Raw genomic sequence first — 21,553 nt, 5'->3', positions numbered from 1 at the left:
ACTGTGCCCAGCACACAGTAGGCGCTCAGTAAGTTTTTAGTGACATAATGAAAATCTTACTGGGGCCGACCGACCTCCAACTCTGTCTCTCCATGGCTTCTCCCCATTGGTCCTAAGCCTGACAGTTGGCATCCTATGCCTAGATGAAAAGAGATGAGGGCACATGGCAGTTCTTCCAATAGGTCATAATATGTTGGAGTTGGGAGGAACTGGACAACATTTTCTGTATCACCCCCATCCCCTCCCATACATCATGTCCCCATAGTTGAGGTCCTTCATGAACCACTTGGGCCTTCATGCTTTCCTGATTCCTCATCCTGGATGTTCTTTTAAGAATATGCAAGTTGGTCAATGTCCCAATTAAAACTCAGGAATCCAGACCTTGACACAGAACCTTGAAGCTCCAGCTGGCTCAGTGGCAGGGAGCCACCTCCTCCTCTGAGATAATGGGCTGTGGAAACCGCAATCTTGTCTTCTAGTTGTGGCTTCCCACACGACCAGGGCCTCCTGCAGGCCCTGGGGCCCCAGGGAGGCAGAGCCATTCTAGAGAAAGCTGAGTAAAATAGGGATGAAGAGGTCCTTGGAGGAGACTGAGAAGTGACCTCAGTCACTTGGGGGAGGGGGGGACAGTGGCCCTTGAGGCACAGCAAGCAAATGAGCTAACAGGAAATGGTGGGGGCTGTGAAGGGGTAGCCAGGAGGTATGAGGCAACTGCCCCCTCAAGTAAGACAGGCTAAGTAAGGTAAGGTCCAGCAGGGACCCAGAGTCCGAACCCTTCAGCCAGAGAGCACCTCAGAATCAGTCCAGAGTGGTCTTGGGACATGTCAAAGCCCCCCAGCTGGCTAGCAGCATGATAGGGTTTGAACCAGTTCTCCTGATTTCCACTCTGGAGTTTTTTTTCTCATCACCTTGCTACCTCCCAGATATGGGTCTCATGGGAGAGTTCTTGGCCTGTCACATCCTGAATAATCTCCCTTCACAGATAATTCCTGCTTGTCATGCAGGGCTGGGCTTTTCTGGATGGGTGGCTTTTTTAACCCTCCAATGCCAGCTGTTTCCCTGTCTCTAGCCATTCCCTTCCTAGGAAAGATCGAGTGGGGTCTTCAGTGGCCACATGAGGCCTTATGACCCTGGGGAGGAATGATAGGCAGCCTGGGACCCAGCCCAGCAGCAGACCTCCCAGGGACAGTGGGCACATGCCTTGGCATCTGGGCATGCTGATCCTTTTCTCCAGAGAGGGCAGTGTGGGGGGAGGAGGGGGTGGAATCCAGCGACTTCTCAGGCCATAAGAATTCCTGCTCTCCCCCTCAGTCTGACCCTCGTTCTGCCCGTCTGGGCCACGGCAATGCCCACGCGCAGGGCAGCGGGGGAAAAGGAAGGAGAGACGGGTTTGCTGGTTTGCTTGGCTGGGCACCAGGAGCGTGAGCCCTGCCCCCCTCCGCGGACTGTCTCCACTCGCTCCTCTCCCCCTCTCCGCCAGCCTGTCCCTCCGGGCTGCTCGGGCGCCACCACTACTGTCCCCAACCCGCCCCGCCAGCCAGGCCAAAAGGGCGGCGTGACTCACGGCGCTGCCACCAGCCCACAGCTTGCCCACAGCGTATAAAGGCTGCGGGGTTGAAAGGTGGCAGAGCCTTGCCCGACCTGGCCCGAGGCGCACAGAGTATGGCCGGAGGCGCGGAGCGAGGCCGCGGGGACGCGGGCTGGGGGCTGCGCGGCGCCCTGGCTGCCGTGGCCCTGCTCTCGGCGCTCAATGCTGTGGGCACGGTGTTCGCGCTGTGCCAGTGGCGCGGGCTGAGCGCGGCGCTGCGAGCGCTGGAGGCACAGCGTGGCCGGGAGCAGCGCGAGGATAGCGCCCTGCGCGCCTTCCTGGCGGAGCTGAGTCACGCACCTCGCCGGGCGTCCGCGCCACCGCCAGATCCTGTGAGCGCCGCGCGCAACAAGCGCAGCCACGGCGGGGAGCCGGCGCAGCACATCCGCGCCGAGAGCCACGACATGCTGTTGATGATGACCTACTCCATGGTGCCGGTAGGCGGGGTCTCAACTCCCCTTGACGCCCCCGCCGGGGTGAGCGGCGTACAGTGTGGGGAGAGAGCCCTAGACGCCCTCTCCTCCCCTGGCCAGACGGCAAGGTGCCGTGGGGAGAGGTCCTGGGTGTGAGCCCTCTGGGGAAGTCACCTTGGCAAGCACCTTAACCCTCTGGGGTCAGTTTCTTCATTGTTAAATGGGGGAGGGAGTGAAGGGGTAAGTCTTCCACCTCTGACGTCGTTCAGTCTGCAGATAAATGAGGGGAGTAGGCAGTGTTTTTAAGAGCCTGCTTCCTAACTTTGGACATAAGTTTTCACCTTCTGGTGTGCCAGGAGCCACAGCAGCCCCGGGCTGTGCCTGTGCAATTCGTAGGGGCCCCCTGAGAGCACGGAGGTAGCATTTCTGAGAGAGCGCAGGCTTCTTCAATAAAGGGATTCTTTCCCTGGCATGATCTAGTGTTCCGGCGTTTCACCTGGCCTCGGCTCATCAGCACAAGACTGCCGACCTAATAGTCTCTGTTTAAGTGAAAACAATCAGCCCTAATTTTACCAACCCCGGGACCTTTCTACGGAGAAACTTAATCTTGTGTCTAAAGTGCTTACAAATAGTGGAAATCAACATAGAGCAATTTTCTTAAAACGCAATGTCAAAGCTGTGGTTCATCATATGGGCTCTAAAAAGTCTATGGAACTTCAGAAAATGTCAGCGTGTGCTCTCGCAGGCGCGTGCATCTAGGGAGAGTCCATAGCTTTTCGTTAGATTTTCAAAGGGGCTCCATTGCACTACCCCCAGAAGGTTTAAGAAACACTGCTGTTAAAAAAAGTATTTAAAGCAAAGCCTCAGAAATCTGTTTTCTAGTGTTAACTTTCTTTGCTTTTGCTGATTTTAACTCAGTAATTATACATTTAGATCACATTGCAGTTCCCCATTTCATTTCATTATCCGTTACAACCACTATGGTCTTATTTCACTTTAAAATTACAAAGATTTCAGTTCTGTCACCTCAAGTCAAGTGTGAGCCATATTTTGGAATCCTAGGTATTTGAAGATAAATCCACTTAAACCTGTTATAGAAGTTTAAAAATATCTTACATGAGCTGAAGTGCTTTTAAAACTACATGGAGGACTTCCCTGGTGGCCCAGTGGTTGGGAGTCCGCCTGCCAATGCGAGGGGGGAGGGGGGAGGGGAGGAGGAGGGTGGGGGAAGAGTTCGTGTCCTGGTCCGGCAGGATCCCACATGCGGCATAGCGGCTGGGCCCCTGCACCACGGCTGCTGAGCCTGCGCTCTGGAGCCCCTGCGTGAGCCACAACTAGTGAGCCTGGGAGCCACAACTGCTGAGGCCCGCGCGCCTGGAGCCCATGCTCTGAGGCAGGAGGGGACCCTGCAATGAGGGGCCCGAGCACCGCGGCTGAGAGTGGCCCCGGCTCGCCGCGGCTGGAGAGGGCCCGTGGGCAGCGGCAGGGACCCAACGCAGCCAAAAATCAATCAATCAATCAAGGAGTATTTTATATAAAAAAGATAAAGTAAAACTACATGGAAGTACTACACACTTCAAACACATCTTTTGAGAAAGATCACATTTTCCATTCCTGGATTCAGTTTTTACCCACGTTATCATTTAGAAATCTGGGCCCAAGCAAAAATTTCAAAAAAAAGAACTCTGTAAAACAAAGAGATCTCCTTAAGAGAATTTACTCTTTCTTGGCTCTCCGCCACACATTTTGAGGGGTTTTTGAAATCATCTGAGAAGGATGCATCTGAACATCAACATTTTATATTTTTAATCCTGCTTTTAAGGTAGAGGCTTATGTATCCAAATTGCATCCTGTTCAGTCGCTAACCCAAGAGAACGCAGAGACTCATTTCTGTGTCAATATGAAAGCTGATTTAACTACCACCACCTGCTCTGTTGCAAGTCGGCAGAAACATTACATTTGTCAGGCTGAGAAGCACTTGTAGATTATCCCCAACTCATCTTCCACTTGCAATGGGTATGCTTTGACCTTTTGGAGTCACTGAGGGACTTTCTATGCAGGCCAGGAGAAAGCCACTATCATATTCCTCTTGGGAGTAGTTCTCAAACAGTAGGCTTAGGGATCACCTGGGAACATATTAAAAATGCAGATTTCAGGGCCCCACCCTCAGATTTGTAGAATTATAATCTCCAGAATTGGCTTCCTTCCTGATCCCCATTTCCCCCACCTTCCCAACCCCTTGATGAGTTTCATACAGGTGGTCTAGGTGCCACACTTTGAGAAAAGCTCCTCTAGCCCATGGCTTCTTTAATGCGCATGTGAATATTTTGGGGATCTTGTTAAAATACAGATTCTGATTCAGAAGGTCTAAGTTGGGGCCTGAGCTTCTGCGTTTGTAGCAAGTTCCCGCTGACATCAGTGCTGCTGGTCTGAGAAAAACACTTTGAATAACACCGTTCCAGAGCAGTGGTTGCACATTGAAATCATATGGGGAGTTTAAACATGACTGATACCTAGGCCCCACCTCCCAGAGATTCTGAATTAATTGATAGGGGTGGTGCCCACTCACCAACACAAAGGACCTTGGCATGCCTTCCTGATGACGGTCAGCTGTGTTAAGCATCTCACGCTCATCAGTTCTCCCTTGAGGCCTCTACTTTGGGCAGAGGAACCAACTTAATTGGTGAAAAGCCCTTTACATACTTTATTTTAGCAACACTCTCACCATTCACCTTTGCAGATTTTTCTCATTTTTACTCTCTGTTTTTCTCAGAACAGAGCATTATTCACATGAGGAAACAATTTTTAAGAACTTTCTCAGGGCACCTTGAGTAGAAAAGCTGCTAAGAGAACTATTTAGTGTACAGCATGGAGTTCAATGTGCCCACTTTTGAAGGTTGAAGTCTACACTTTCCCTTGCCCTTTTATATAGCACCAGTAGGTCTTGAATGAGGGTGAAATCAGAAGCCCCATGTCCTTAGAGATCTAGGAACAAAGAAGTAAGCTGTATGCAGACTAATTTCAGCATTTCAAAAAGTCTTCCAAAAAAGTCTTCTTAAGCCAACTGACACTTCTAAGTTCTGTGCTTTTGGCTGAAAGTACATCAACTCAGCGTGGTCATTCTGGTTAGCACAGTCTGACCGGAAACTGATTGGCAGCTGTAAATGACTTTGTTGAAAGGGCAACATAACTAATGATTACTTAAGTACAGTTAGTTTGGTACGGCCAAACACATTAAATCTTTAAAAGTAAGTGGCTACTTTGGAGAAAAGTAATAAAAGGGGCCCTGGGTACCAGTGAGTAATGGAACCCATCTGCCAGGAACTCCTGCAGGAGATGCTGCTTCTGTTTAGTCTCCACTCCCTCACCACCCCTCTTCTCCCTCTTCCTCTCATCAGTTGCTCTTTCTCACCCATTCTTCAGATCTCACTCTTATTGATGTTCTGGTAGCTTTATCATCCTCCCTGAAATCTTAGGTCGAGCACCCAAGAAAGTTTCAGTTCTCACAATGTGCACCTTAACAAGCTTTAAATAGATCAAAGATTTACATTTAAAAAATGAAACTCTAAAATTGCTAGAAGAAAATATGAGTAAATTCATTTTTAATTTTGGAATGGGGAATACCTTTCTTTCAAACTATAACTCAAAAGCCTGAAGCAAACAATGAAATAAGTAAATTTAACCACATTTAAAAGGCACACACAACAACAAAACTGCATCACAAACAATAAAAACAAATGCATACACCATAAACAGAGGCAAAAGATAAATGACAAACTGGAAAGAAATATTTGCAGCTCATATCATAGGTACAGGGCTACTCTTCTGAATATATATAGCAGTTCTAGAAGTTGATTTAAAAAGATAAGAATTTAATAGGGAAATCTGCAACAGAAATAGGAATTCAGTAGGAGTATGGAACAGATAGTTCTCAGGAAAAGAAATACAAATTTCTCTTAAAAACACAGGAAAAGAACTCTTGATTCAAAAATGCAAATTACAACTGCTCTGAAATATAATTTTTACCTGTCAGAATGGCAACTGCAAAGGTTTGTCGACATATTCTGTTGGGGAAACTGAAGGGAAACAGACATGCTCTTGCATTGCTGTTTGGAGTGCAAAATGCTACAACCCATATAGAAGCCAATTTGGCAATACCTTTGGATTACAAACCCATTTACCCTCTGACCCAGTAATCTTGCTTGTGGGAATTTATCCTGCACAACAGACTTTATCACCTCTGAAATGACGTATGCACATGGTTATTCATTGCAGAATATTTGTAAAAAGAGAAGACTATTAACCTGTGTCCACTACAGGACTAGTTAAATAAACTGACCTATACATCCACTGGGATACGAGGTAGCTGTAAAACAAGAATAAGTAAATTCTCTGTGTTCTGCTATGGGAACAATCCCCAGGATATATTTTAAGTGACAAAAGTGTAAGGAAGAAGGGGGAAAAAAATAAATGAAATTAACAAAAGTATTAGGGAGGGTGGGGATGAGGTGGGAATGAGCCTTTCACTGCATAGCTTTGTGCATCATTTTGACTTTTGAACCATGTGATTGTGTTACTCTTATCGTGAGTGAAAAGGCCATAAGCACAAGGTTGCATGGCAGCTGCCCCTGGGCTGGGGGCCATAGGGCATGGTAGGGACTGCTCCAGCCCACGGTTCATGTGCTGTGTCTATAGGGGAGGCTTTTGCTGTGGCTGCTGTATGAGAACGAGAGCCCAGTGTGCCTGATCTTTTAATTTTGTCAAGAAAAGTAAAAAATCTGACTTTTTATGTGAAATCTCTTGGCTTTGAAGTATTGACAAAAATTCCCTCAAAATGTTTTTGAATTGACTGGCAGTGTGTTGGGCAAACAACACTCACATTGTTAGGGGCCATGTTAGGACTTCCAAGCTTAGTTTGCAGCAGGCTCACCTCATAATAATGAGTAGTTTTGAACAAAAATGGCTTTATTTAGTTCCAGCACAACCTCCACCCCCACCACTGATCTCCCAGCCTGGTTCTGAAAGGATAGTCGTATCTAGGCCATTGTTATCATTATTGGTGGTTAAATGGAGATGGTTTTTTGCATTCAGTTTGGTTTGGTTTGTTTCATTTTGTTTTGTTTCTGGCTGTCTCTAAACATTAACTCCACCTTTGGAGGATGGAGATTTCCTGTCACTATGGCTTTTCACAAACATGTGTTCTGAAGGTCATTCTCAAGGAGGAGATTCCAGCTATGTTAAGCAGTAATGCATTATAGCAAACAGAACTTTTCATGATGATTGCTATGAGGTACACTTATATGGATCTATGCATTATCTTGTTTACAGGGGACAAAAATTACATTACCTGTAGTTACAACTTCTGCTTGTATGGATGCTATATTTCCTTGAAGGAAAGGAAGGTAACCCCTGCCTTTCCCACTCGAACTGGGTCACTTCCAGGGTGTAAAAGCTGAGGATTTAGACCAGGGGTTAACAAACTATGGCCTAAGGTCAAATCAAGCCTGCTACTTGTTTTTGTGCAGCCCATGACTTAAGAATGATTTTTAAATTTATAAATGGATAGGAAAAAAAAATAAAAAGAGGAATAATATTTCACGACACCTGAACATTATATGAAATTCAGGTTTCAGTAACCATAAATACAGTTTTACTGGAATACATCCATGCCCACTTGTTTATGTACTGTCTGTGGCTGCTTGACACATGACAACCGGAGAACTGAGTAGTTGCGCCAGAGACCATACGGCCCACGAAGCCTAATATATTTTCTGTCTTGTCCTTTGCAGAAAACTTTGCCAACCTCTCATTTAGACAGTGGTCCATGGGAACGGAGGGGTGCTAGGGATGGTTCCTTTGGAGAGCTAATTTAGTAAAATCAGGGGTCTTCTAGCATAGGGTTAACCCTGGAGTTTAAGACCTCCCACAAGGAAACAGAGCCCAGGACAGAGCTGCCCTGAGACTGTGGTTTCACTCTAGAGGGAGGCTGTGGGGCTGAACCAGCCCTTAAGCCTTTGCTCCCCATAAGCTGACTTCCCAAGTCAAGAGCAGTCAGTGTTAGGACAGCTTTTAGCCACCCATTTAACCCCATATCTAGGCCTTGTTTCACACCCCATCTATTCTCTTCAGTTGAAGGGGAGAAACATATACCCCATTAGGTCCTGTCACATGAAGTGGACCCTAATGAGAGCTCAGAGGCCTGATAGAGCAGAACAAAAAAAGACTGGGCAGCCAAAGTAATAACCCACATGGAGAGACTGGGAGGTGGGTTTCTGTGGCCTTCCTCATAGCAGCATGTGCACGTGGGCACTTGGGATGTCACATCTGACACTGTGGGGTTAATTTGCATGTTAGAAGCCATTTCCAGGTATCAAGGGTAAGAGAGAATTTGAAGCTACATCTCTGCTAAGACTGTGTCTGGTATTGGTACTGTGAACACACCCATAAACTTCACTCACGTATCAGGTCATGATGGTATGTGAGGAAGACAGGAGAGAGTTGGCCCCTTAGCTACATCCTTCAGACACTTTCTTCATTGACACATATTTTGCACACATGAAAATAAAGCATTCAGTGTAGATGTACAGTTGTCATGATTCTCTAAGGATTTATGTGAGAAACAAATGGGTCAAGACTGAGCATCTGGACCCGTAGGGACAGGGAAGTTGTGTTGACCACATGAAAGGCATTAAACCATTTGGACCTGCTCTCAGGTCCTGTGGCTATTCAAAAGTTCCTAGCTTCTTTCTAGCCAAAGCAGCAGAGGTGAGGGCAACAGGAACAAGCCTACTGAGCCTTTACAGCCTGAGCAGGATGGACCTGCTTGGGCTGGTGAATTGTCCACTCTCATCTTTTTCTGCTGTTTCCCTGCCTTTCCTTCAACCTTCACTGCCACTGTGCCAAGGATAAAATGAACTCAAAGTCATGGTCCCCCCCTGGAAAAGTGCCACTCCAGTCTGGGGAGACAGCAGAATCCCTCAGACCTGCCTGTCATTTTGTACCACTGCCCACTAGATGACAGGCTGAGATCCTTGGGCGGAGAGCCCTGTCTGGGTGAGTTGCAGAACAACTGCTCAGATCACGGGTCTTCCAATGCCAAGGGGCTGTTCATCCTCTGTAAAGCCCATGTCTCAGGATCCATCTTTGGCTGTTCCAAGCTCACCTCCACATGGCGCTACTGCCACCTTCAGCCATTGTGTTCCTGCCCTTAACTTGAGAGGCCTGGGATTCCTTCTTCACAGTCAGGTTTGCAGCCCAATTCTCTCTCCCTGATGCTTCCCTGAGGTATGTTGTGGCAGTCGTCTGACGCACGAGTCAGACGGATTCTCATCCCGGGCCCACAGCTTGGTAGCTGGGTGACCTTGGGCAAGTCTTTTAATTTCCCCAACCCTCAGTTTCCTCCTCTGTAAGATTAAGATAATAGCATGCACCTCATAGGGCTGTTAGGAGGTTTAAGGGAAATAATGTAGGTAAAGGACAGTGCCTGGTATAGTCAGATTTCCAGTAAGTGTTCATTGTTGCTGTTACTGAGATTAATCACTATGACTTTATCATGCAGCCCTCCTTGTCCAAAGCCCTCAGTATCTTGTTTCTGGGTTTACTCTTCATCTCCACTTTCTTCAGAATGCCAAGTTGTCTGATCATATGTGCTTTTATCAGCTGCTGCTTCGGGATCATATTTGGCCTTTTGAAGCCTAGGGTGGCATCACACCAACCTAAATCATCTTGTCATTGAAAACAAAACAGAATTAGCCTTGATATGGGAACAAGCCTTCTTCAACAGTTCAGGCTTTCCTGGGGCCTCACCCCTTCTTCATGGCCACTGATGACGAGGTTTGACACCCACTAGAAGAGAGCCACATTCACCCCATTTCTGACTGGCGTAGCTGTTGTTAACTCCTGCTGATTCCTGTTGGTGGCAGTCCTGAAAAAAGTTTTGGGTGCTTTCATTTGGAAAATTGACAAAATGTGAGTGGAAGGTAGAGCAAAAAACTTCTAAGAAAGGAGAACAATTTACTTCTTAGGGGTCTCATGTTCTCTAGGATGTAGGTACCTATGTGAGAACTATCAAAATAGTCTTTATATCTGATAAAACATACTTATCTGGAAAAAAAGACGTTTAAAAAAAATCTACATTATTCAAACTCTCCTTCCCTCCCTCCCCCCGCACCAGAAAAAATCCTTGGCCAAATCTAGTTGACATTCAAGCTTCATTTACATGCATTTTATCTACAGACTAAAGGTCATGTTGTGTAAAACAAGATGATGATTTTAGGTTGTAATTCTTCTACAAAGGGAGCATTTTTCAGCCCATCAGTTGCTTTTTTTTTTATGTAGCTCTTTGGGTTTTAATAGCTCTATATTTTAAGTAGATATAATTTACTTCTAGTCTGACTAAAGTTGAGACACAATTTTCTTTACTGAAAGGTAGAGTTAAAACAACAAGGCCAACTAAAGATCACTTAAAATGCAATTTGTTCTGAACACAATAGGTAGAATAACCCCTTCATCTTGCCACTCAGAAAGTTTCTTGTGCTTATCAAAGTGCTGGGAACTTTGGAGATCCTGCATTGGCTGTATGTAAAAACTGAGAAGGACTTGGAAATGCATTGTGGATAACTGTACCCAAGCTAAAATGATGAGCTGGCAGCTGCAAAATAATTCCCCAGTTTTTCAGTAATTTAGTGTGATTGGGGTCTGGAATCCTTTCTCTCAAAGGTAGAAAAGGCCTTCTCCCTTTAGGCAGCATTTGAGGACCTTGGAATCAATCCCTGTGAACAGGAAGACCTTTAGAGAAAAATCCTTTACAGTAAGCATCAGGGCAGTGACAAAGAGAGAAAATCAATCCTCACTAAAGTGATGAAGGCAGGTTTCATGGAGGAGACAGAACTTGTAATGGGCAATGAAGGGTTGGTGAGATTTGAGCAGGCAAGGAGGGAAAATCATTCCAAGTTCAGGTAATAACTTGAGCCAAGGTCTAGGGACAGGAATGAACGTAGTACAAGGCTTGGAAGAGCAAGAAGCTTTCCTGCACTGGGGAGTTTGGGCTGTGGGAGAGGAATTAAGATGGCTACATGAGAGAGAGCCTTGAATTTCTACTTTTGAAAAGTTGAGAATGAATCTGATGGGCAATTGGGAGAATTTTTCAAGGGGCAATCATGAAGAATGTGGTTTTATAGGACAGGTCTGTCTGTACAATGCAGGAAGGACTGCACAGGGGAGAGACAAGAGACAGGAAGAAAGTTAGGAAATTATTGCATTAGTCCAGGCAGGAAATGGTTCTGTCTGGCTAAGGTGATGGCATCAGAAATGGAGAAGATATAGATCCTAGAAATACCAAGAAATAAGGATGCATTGAAGTTGGGAACTAATTGGATATAAGAAAGAGAAAGGAGCCACCTGGTCCAGATCCATCCAAAGATGGTAGCATCATGGACAGAATTGAGGAACTTAAAGTGGGTTAGTTTAGAAGTGAGGATGCTAAATTTGTTTTGAGACTGAATATGAGAGGAAAAAGAGGGAAGGAAAACTGAAGGGTAAAAGAATATTCAAGGAAAGGAGAGCCCATTTCTTCCAAGAAGAATTCTGTCTTCTCTATGAGAGGTCTTTACAAGTCTAAAAATTAAAAGGCAGACCCGAAAGCCTTTATGTGTGTTTACTCCTAGCTCCCCTCTTAGCTGTGTGACCTTTAACAGATCACTCAACCTCTCTGAATCTCAGTTTCCTCATTCTTAAGAAGGCAATGACAGTAGTATCTACCTTAGGTGTTATCATAAGGATTCAATTCAATAATCTATGTGAAGTCCTTAGCATGGTGCCTAGAACTCAATATATGTTAGCTTGTTGTTACTGATATTTAGTATTTCTCAAATCCTTCCTTTTTGTGCTTCAGGGACTTTTGAAGCCTTGTAATTAAAACAATGGAGATTGAATCAATAGAACTTGCCAGAGAAAGGGCAGGTTCTAGAATAACTCCAAGGTCTGGCGTCTCGGGTGCCATAAGGGAAACACACAGACTTCTAGAAAGAATGTTATTTCCCAGATAGTCATTTTTATGGTTCATGGGTTCAATATATATGCTTGGTATTGAATTTAGGGACGTTAATTATACTAAGGATAATTTGCAAATATTTTATTCATGTTCAAGGTGAACTCATGCATTTATCCTTTCATAGACCAAATCTTTTGAACCCCATAGGAACAGCATGTTTGTCAAACCAACAGTTCCATCCAGCCAGTGTTCTGATGCTAACATCATCAACAATTATTTTGTGGGTGAGCATCTCAACCCAAGGGCCTCCTCTAAATATTTTCTGGGCTAACCACTTGTAGCTATTCTCTGAGCGGAGGGAGAAGGAGACTGAGCAGGGAGTAGGTTGACAAAACATCTTCACAAATGTTTTTGCTATGTACAAAGAATGCCAAAGGGCAGAGTTTGGGATAATGGATTAATTTTTTGTCCATTCCCCCAACATTGGACAAGTTACTTAACTATGGTTTATGTATACTTTTCTGACTATAAGGTGAAGATAAGAATGCTTAGATAAAAATCAAAAATTAACTGAAGATGCTTCTTGAAGGAAACAATGTGAGCACAAAATATTGTTATTAACAGTTAGTGAGAGATTATTCCAGCAGTACTCCTGCTTCAGAAAACTCCATTAGAGACCTGGGGGAGACAAGTGATTCTTAGCTCACTTCAAAACACTCATCTCTTCCACCCCTAACCTCTTCTGCACTTATTGTCTGTATCACACAACTAAAACTTTGTTTGTGTACAGTTTTGGTCTCTAATTTGTCATCTTTGGTCACCTTGTCTCTTTAAATATATCTCCACTCTTCGCTAGACCTCTAGTGAGGTATTTGATGAATACCTCTTCACTCATAAAATGCATCCACAACTCAGCAAGGGCAAATATAGACTAAGGTATCTGACAGTCTCTGAACCTAGTTCCTTTTCATACTAAGAGTTTTGGAGGTGTGTGTTAGTTTCGGCATGTAGTTACTGAGCACCTACTATATCACAGGCACAACTGTGGGTGCACAAGAAACAGTATGAACAAACCATGCAAATCCCTGTCCTGTTGGGGCTTATGTTCAGTGGGGGAAGAGGGGAGGAGCCGACAAGAACCAAAGTAAGTAAATTATCTACAATATTAGAAAGTGATGAGTGCTGTGAAGAGCAATAAAGCAGCGTTGAGGACTAGGGAGCAGGAAGGGGAAGATGCAACTGGAAGTCTTCTGGGTGGGGAAGGCCTCACTAAGAAGGTGACATTTGAGCAAAAACTTGAAGGAGGTGAGGGAGTGAGCCATGTGGAAATCTAGGGGCGGGCTGTTTAGGCAGAGGGAACAGCAAATGCAAAGACCCTGAGATAGGAGAGTGTCCCCAGAGCACAAGGAACAGCAAGAAGACTGGGAGAGGATAACTGGGGGAAGGAAAGACAAGAGGACCAGTTCAAGTAGGGCCTTGCAGGCTGTTGTAAAGCCTTTATGGGGAGTCTTTGGAGGATTTTAGGCAGAGGAGTGATATGATCTGACCTGCCTTTTCAAAGGATCACTATGATGGGCCTAGACTCTCTGTGTGGGGAGGGTGGGCAGTGGTAGCAGGGAGGCCATTTATTTAGCTACTGCAGTAAAAAAAGACAGTGGCTGAGGCCAGGGTGGTAGCAGTAGATATCTGATATCTATATATCAGATATATCAGATATATCTGATGTCCAGCTGATGGAATTTGCTGACAGCTTGAATATGAGGGGGGGAAAAAAGGAGTTCAGTGACTTCAGGGTTAGTGGCCAAGCAGTGGAAAGATAGAATTGCCATTAATGAGATAGAAGAATTGCAGATGGAATAGTTTTGAGGGGAATATCAGGAGTTCAGTTTGGGGTATGTTGACATTGAGATTTCTGTTAGATGTTCAAGTGAAGATATTGAAGAGGCAGCTGAATACCAGAGTCTGGGAGGGAAGGAATTCCAGTTGGAGGTATACCCAGGAAATAGTGGAGATGCTGAGCATGATAATACTCATGACCTGGACACAGGGAGTTTCTAACCAAGAGTCTATCTACTTCTTATTAAACCCAGATTATTTTACTTAAAACTCTTGTATAAACAACAAATTATATTAATTAACTATATTGCAAGCTTTTTGTACCCAGAGATTGTCTTACCTTTATAAACATAGGGCCCAACTTATCAAGTATTTGTTAATGAATAAATAGGTACTTCTAAGTCGTCAGAAATACCTTGGAAAGAAGTTTAAAAGAAATCTTTCAGGGATTAGGTAATATGTAAGTCAGTATAACAGATGCTAAGTGCCTGTTCCAGGCAGTGTGGGTGCACACTGAGGTGATAGGAAAAACAAGAAAGGAGCCCTCAGGGAACTCATCAGCTAGTGGGAGGGGAAAATCCTCAAGCACATATGACAGAACGAAGGATAGTAAGACCCGAAGAGAAGTAAGAATAAAATCCAATGGGCAATCAAGAAAGGTTTCAAGAAGAAGGTGGCATTTGAGCTGAAACTTGGGAGATGGGCATGGCTTCAGAAAGGGAAAAAGGCCCTTGAACGGCAGGTGGTTCGTTTTAGGTGGAGCATGAAAGAGGGAGATGTAAGAAATGTCTGAAGTCCTGGCCTTCATTCTTGAAAATTATTTTGAATATAGAATTGAGAATGTTTCCCTTTTAGTACTTGAAAGACGTCACCCCACTATCTTCTCACTTGCCTGTTTGCAATGAGAAGCCTGCTGTTCTTGTCTTTGTTCCTCTCTGTGGGTTGTGTCTTTTCTTCCTCTGGCTGCTCCTAAGATTTACCCTTTACTGAATGTTTTAAGCAGTTTTATTATTATATGCCTTAGTGTCATTTTCTTCATGTTTCTTTTGCTTGTGTTTTGCTGAGCTTATTGGAAATGTGGGTTTATAGTTCTCATTAAAATTGGGAAATTTTCTGCCATTATTTCTTCAGATATTTTTCTGCCCACCCTGCCAGCCAGGGACTCTAATTACACATGTATTGGGCTACTTTAAGTTTTTCCACAGCTCACTGATGACCTGTTTGCTTTTTAAGTCTTTTTTCTCCATGTGTTCCATTTTGTCTAGTTTCTATTGTTATGTCTTCAAATTCATTAATCTTTCTTCTGCTCTTAGTCCCACTCAGTGTACTTTTCACCTCAGACATTCTAACTTTCATTTCTATAAATTGGAATTGGGTGTTTTTTAATATTTTTTAATTTGCTATTTAACATGTTCAGTCTTCCCTCTAGCTTCTTTTTTTTTTTTTGTGGTACGCAGTCCTCTCACTGTTGTGGCCTCTCCAGTTGCGGAGCACAGGCTCCGGATGCGCAGGCTCAGTGGCCATGGCTCACGGGCCCAGCCGCTCCGCGGCATGTGGGATCTTCCCGGACCGGGGCACGAACCCGTGTCCCCTGCACTGGCAGGCGGACTCTCAACCACTGCGCCACCAGGGAAGCCTGCCTCTAGCTTCTTGAATGTTCTCTTTCCTGCTGAGGAATGAAGAATTCATTCATTCACAGCTTACTATGTGGAAAGCTATTGGCTATGTGTTGAGGTTATAAAAATAAACAAGATATATACTTCCCCTCCCCAAAGTGCTTACAATTAGTGGGGAACAAACAAGTAACCAGGCGATGACAAGAGTGCCCTGATGGGAGAAGTGAGGGATGCTGTGGGGGAGATAAGAACATCTCCAACCTGAGATGGGGAAGAAAGACTTTTGGGAAAGCGACATCAGAGCTACCGCTAGAATGATATACGAAGTGTGAGAATGACTAGGAGTTTTGCAACTTTTTTCTGATTGTTAATGTTTCCATTATAGTAACTTGGAAAATACAGAAAGATATAAAAACTCTAATTTTAAAAGTGGTTTGCACGTCAATAAGTTAACAAAGCATGGTGACTTATGGAGAAATTACCCTGTGATCCTTTCTGGTTTTTTTTTTTTTTTAATTGCTGAAGAATCATCAGGAGAAGAACAAAAAGAGCCCCACCTCGTTAGTCAGGACTCTGTTCTCAAGGTCTGAGTTCTTAGGGAGTTTTCTGGGAGAGGAAAACAGAGAGAGAGAGAGAGACTGCAGGAACTGAAAGACGCTGGAACAAGCCCTTGTTTTTGATGGTACAGGGTAGAACTTCTCAAAGTGTGGGTGGGGGTCATCTTCATCAAAGAGACCTGGGAGCATCTGTTTAGAAATGCTGATGTCTGGGCTACATTCTGGATCTGCTGAGTCAGAATCAGTGGAGGTTGAGTCTGGAAATCTGTATGTAGATTACACTCTAGGTGATTCTAATACATCCTAAATTGGAGAATCATTGGCCAGATCAGGTGGGAGAAGATATTAGAGGCTTGGTAGTTTGATGTTTAAAAGAGGAGGGCCCAGGAGAGGGTTCAAGGTGGCAGCATAGGAAGATCCTGAACTCACCTCCACCCACAGACACAATAAATCTACAACTACATACAGAATAATTCCCTCTAAAAAGGACATGAAAACTGGATGAACAGAGTCTCCAGAACAAAAGGTAAAAGGACAACATCAAGGCGAACAAGAGAAACAGAAATATGGTCATGCCAAGGAAAAAAACCACACCCTAGCCATGGAAATCCACAATCGGGAAGGATCACAAAGGCAGAGTTTTTTCTGAGGAGCAAGGGATTTGAGCTCCACATGAGGTACCCCAGCCCTTAGATCATGCACAGGAGAGATGAGCACCCAAAACACCTGGCTTTGAAAACCAACAGGAAATATGTCCAGGAAAATTATGGAACTCCAGAGAACAGAAAACCACAGCTTAAAGAGCTCATGCACAGACTCACTCAACCTGAAAATCAGTGCAAAAACACCAGATTGAAAGTGCCTGGACCATAGGTGAGGGGGACCCACTTACAAATCTTGAAGTATCTGCCAAAGAGGCAGGAACCAGTTGGGACACTACCCTGGGACTGAGACACTGACGAGAGCCATTTTTGTGATCTCAGGCTGCCTTGCTAATACTGACACTGGAGGGCACCATTTTGGAAATCTCTATATAACCTGTTAGCATCAATGGGCAGGCCCCACCAAGAGCCCTGCCTACCCCTGTGCCTTGGCCAGGCCTTACAGCCAGCTGTGCAATAACTCATCCACCAGTGCATGGAAGCCACCGTGGCAGCCACACAGCCATTTCAAGGACTAGCCCCACCCACCAGCATACAACAGCCACCACAACCAGGCTGCACAACCATTCATGGGGCCAGCTCCACCCACCAATGTACCGCAGGAGTAGCTACAACCTGAACACAACAGGAGGGCACATGCAGCCCACATAGGGGACACCCCTGATTACTGGCACTGGTGGCCAGGTGGGATTGCACTTCTGAGCCTCACAGGACATCTCCCACATAAGGCTACTTCTTCAAGACTGGGAAAGGTAGCTGATACATAGAAACAAACACAGAAAATTAGGCAAAATGAGGAGACAGAGGAATATGTTCCAATTAAAAGAACAAGGCAAAACCTCAAAATAGGAACTAAGTGAAATGGAGATAAGCAATATACCTGATCAAGTGTTCATAATAATGATCATAAAGATGCTCACTGAACTCAGGAGAAGAATGGACAAATGCAGTGAGAATTTCACAAAAAGATAGAATATATAAGAAAATACCAAACAGAAGTTGTAAATGAATTGAAAAAAATCCACTAGAGGGGTTCAACAGCAGATTGGATGAGGTAGAAGAAGAAATCAGTGAACTGGAAGACAAAGCAATGGAACTCACCCAAACAGAGCAGCAAAATGAAAAAAATAATTTAAAAAAATGAAGAATACCCTAAGAGAACTTTGGGACAACATCAAGTGGAATAACATTTGCATTATAGGGGTTCCAAAAGGAGAAGAGAGAGAGAAAAGGCCAGAATAATTATTTGAAGAAATTGTGGCTGAAAACTTTCCTAATCTGCAGAAGGAAACAGACATTCAAGACCAGGGAGCCTAGAGAGTTCCAAATAAGATGAACCCAAAGAGACACACACTAAGATACATTATGATTAAAATGGTAAAAGTTAAGGATAAAGAGAGAATCTTAAAATCAGCAAGGGAAAAACAACTTGTTAAATACAAGAAGAACCCCATATGACTATCAGCAGATTTTTCAGCAGGAACCTTATGGGCCAGAAGGGAGTGGCATAACATATTCAAAGTGTTGAAAGGAAAAAGCTTCCAATCAAGAATTCTCTACCAAGCAAGGCGATCATTCAAAATTGAAGGAAAAATTGAGTTTTCCAGTTAAGCAAAAGCTAAAGACATTCACCACCACTAAACTGGCTCTATAAGAAATATTAAAGGGACTTCTTTAAGCTGAAAAAATGGCACTAATTAATTATATGAAAACGTATGAAAGTAAAAGATTTCACTGGAAAAAGTAAATATTATATGAAGCTGGTGGATAATCACCTATAAAGCAACCAGGAATGTTAAAAATACAGAAGTAGTAAAATTAACTACAATTAAAATAATTAGTTAAGGGATACACAAAATTAAAAGATTTAAAATGTCTCATCACAAGTATAAATGTGGAGGGGTGTAAAAATATAAAGTTTTGGAATGTGTTCACATTTAAGTTGCTACCAACTTGGAACAGACTGCTACTTACATAGGATGTTGTATGTGAACCTCATGGTAACCACAGGGGAAAAACTTACAGTAAATACCCAAAAGAAAATGAGAAATGAATTGAAATATACCGCTAAAGAAAACCACCAAAACACAAGGATAGAAAGAGAAGAAGAAAGGAACAAATAGGAACCACAAAAACAGCCAGAAAACAATTAACAAAATGGCAATAAGTAAATACCTATCAATAATTACTTTAAATGTAGATGGAATAAATTTTCCAATCAAAAGACAAAGTAGCTGAATGGATTGAAAAAAACAAACAAACAAGACTCATCTATAAACTGCCTACAAGAGACTCACTTCAGAAGTAAGTACACACACACACTACTATATTTAAAAAGGATAATCAACAAGGACTTACTGTATAGCACAGGGAACTCTGCTTAATGTTATGTGGCAGCCTGGATGGGAGGGGAGTCTGGGGGAGAATGGATATGTGTATGTGTATGTCTGAGTTGCTTTGCTGTGCATCTGAAACTATCACAACATTATTAATTGGCTACACTCCAGCATAAAATAAAAAGTTTAAAAAAAGTGCAACAAAAAAATAAGAAGAAGAGGTAAGATTTTTGAAAAAAAAAAAAAAAACAGAAGAAGAAGTAAGTACACACACAGACCAAAGTTGAAGGATGGAAAAAATATTCTATGTAAATGGAAAAGAAAAGAAAGCTGGAGTAGATATACTCATATCAGACAAAATAGGCATTAAACAAAGACTGTAATAAAAGACAAAGAAGGGCATTAGATAATGATAAAGGGGTCAATCCAGTAAGAAGATGTAACATTTATAAATGTATATGCACCCAACAGAGGAGCACCAAGATATATAAAGCAAATAGTAATGGACTTAAAGGGAGAAATTAAAAGCAATATAATAATAGTAGGGAACTATAACACCCCATTTACATCAATGGATAAACCATACAGAAATAAAATCAATAAGGAAACAGCAGACTTAAATGACACATTAAACCAGATGTATTTTATTTTTTAACATCTTTATTGTAATTGCTTCACAATATTGTGCTAGTTTATGCTGTACAGCAAAGTGAATCAGCCACATGCACACATACATCCCCATATCTCCTCCCTCGTGTGTCTCCCTCCCACCCTCCCTATCCCACCCCTCTTAGCACCGAGCTGATCTCCCTGTGCCATGCAGCTGCCTCCCACCAGCTATCCACTTCACATTTTAGACTAGATATATTTTAATACAATAGATGCAGAAAAAGCATTTGTCAAAATTCAACATCCATTAATGATAAAAAACTCTCAACAAAGTAGGTATAAAAGGAACATACCTCAGCATAATAAAGGCCATATATGACAGACCCACAACTAACATCACACTCAACAACAAAAACCTGAAAACTTTTCCTCTAAGATCATAAACAAGACAAGGATGCCCACTCTAACCACTGTTGCTCAACATAGTATTGGAAGTTCTAGCCATAGAAACTTGGCAAGAAAAATTAATAAAAGGTATACAAATAGGAAAGGAAGAAGTAAAAACTGTCACTATTTCCAGATGACATGATAATATACATAGAAAACCCTAGACTCTACCAAAAAATTGTTGGAACTAATAAATGAATTCAGAACAGTAGCAGGATACAAAATCAATATATAAAAATCTGTGGTGGGAATTCCCTGGCAGTCCAGTGGTTAGGATTCTGCGCTTCCACTGCAGGAGGCCCAGGTTCGATCCCTGGTCAGGAAACTAAGATCCCTCAGAGCTGCTTGGTGTGGGCAAAAAAAAAAAAAAAATCTGTGACATATCTATACACTAAGAACAAACTATCCGAAAGAGAAATTAAGAAAACAAACCCATTAGCAATGCAAACCCAAATCAAAAAGAATAAAATACCTAGGAATAAAATTAACCAAGGAGGGGCTTCCCTGGTGGTGCAGTGGTTTAGAATCTGCCTGCCAATGCAGGGGACACGGGTTGGAGCCCTGGTCCAGGAAGATCCCACATGCCGTGGAGCAACTAAGCCCATGTACCACAACTACTGAGCCTGCGCTCTAGAGCCCATGAGCCACAACTACTGAAGCCCGTGCACTTAGAGCCCGTGCTCCTCTGCAAGAGAAGCCACCACAATAAGAAGCCTGTGCACCACAATGAAGAGTAGCCCCCACTTGCCACAACTAGAGAAAGCCTGTGTGCAGCAACAAAGACCCAACACAACCAAAAATAAATATAAATAAAATAAATAAATTTATATTAAAAAATTAACCAAGGAGGTAAAAGACCTATATGTTGAAAACTACAAGACATTAATGAAAGAAATTGAAGGAGTCATAAATAAGTGGAAAGATATTCTGTGCTCATGGATTGCAATAATTAATATTGTTAAAGTGTCCAAACTACCCAAAGCAATCTACAGATTCAACGCAATCACTATCAAAATGTCAATGGCAAATTTCACAGAACTTAAACTTAAATAAATAACTTAAACAAATAACTTAAACAAATTTGTACAGAACTACAAAAGACCCTGAATAGCCAAAATAATCTTGATAAAGAAGAACAAAGCTGGGGAAGTATCACATTCCCTGATTTCAAACTGTACTATACTATACTATACTATACTATACTATACTATACTATACTGTACTATACTATACTATACTATACTGATACTGGCACAAAAACTGACACATAGATCAGTGGAACAGAATTAAGAACTAAGAAATTAACCTACACATATATAGACAATTAATATATGACAAAGGAGCAGTAGAGAACATACAATGGAGAAAGACAGTCTCTTCAGTAAATATTGTTGTGAAAACTGGACAGCCATATGCCAAAAAAAAAAGGAAGAAAGAAACTAGACCACTATCTTACACCATACACAAAAATTAACTCAAAATAGATTAAAGACTTGAA

The 21,553-nt window shown here is 43.1% G+C and overlaps 1 protein-coding gene across 1 annotated transcript in view; it reads left to right on the top strand.

Moving 5' to 3' along the window:
- The first annotated feature begins 1,473 nt into the window (after window positions 1-1,473).
- The window catches only part of GLDN (gliomedin), a 68,759-nt gene continuing 48,679 nt past the window's right edge, over window positions 1,474-21,553 (top strand). Inside the window, exon 1 of the mRNA XM_004281274.3 lies at window positions 1,474-2,025. Within this exon, the coding sequence (XP_004281322.1) occupies window positions 1,663-2,025 (363 nt within the window). The 5' untranslated portion in view covers window positions 1,474-1,662. The remainder of the gene's footprint in view (window positions 2,026-21,553) is intronic.

The sequence above is a fragment of the Orcinus orca genome, chromosome 2 (genome assembly GCF_937001465.1).
Source record: "Orcinus orca chromosome 2, mOrcOrc1.1, whole genome shotgun sequence".
NCBI lineage: Eukaryota > Metazoa > Chordata > Mammalia > Artiodactyla > Delphinidae > Orcinus > Orcinus orca.
The sequence above is the reverse complement of the archived record's forward strand: the minus strand, read 5'-3'. Positions and strand labels throughout refer to the sequence as shown.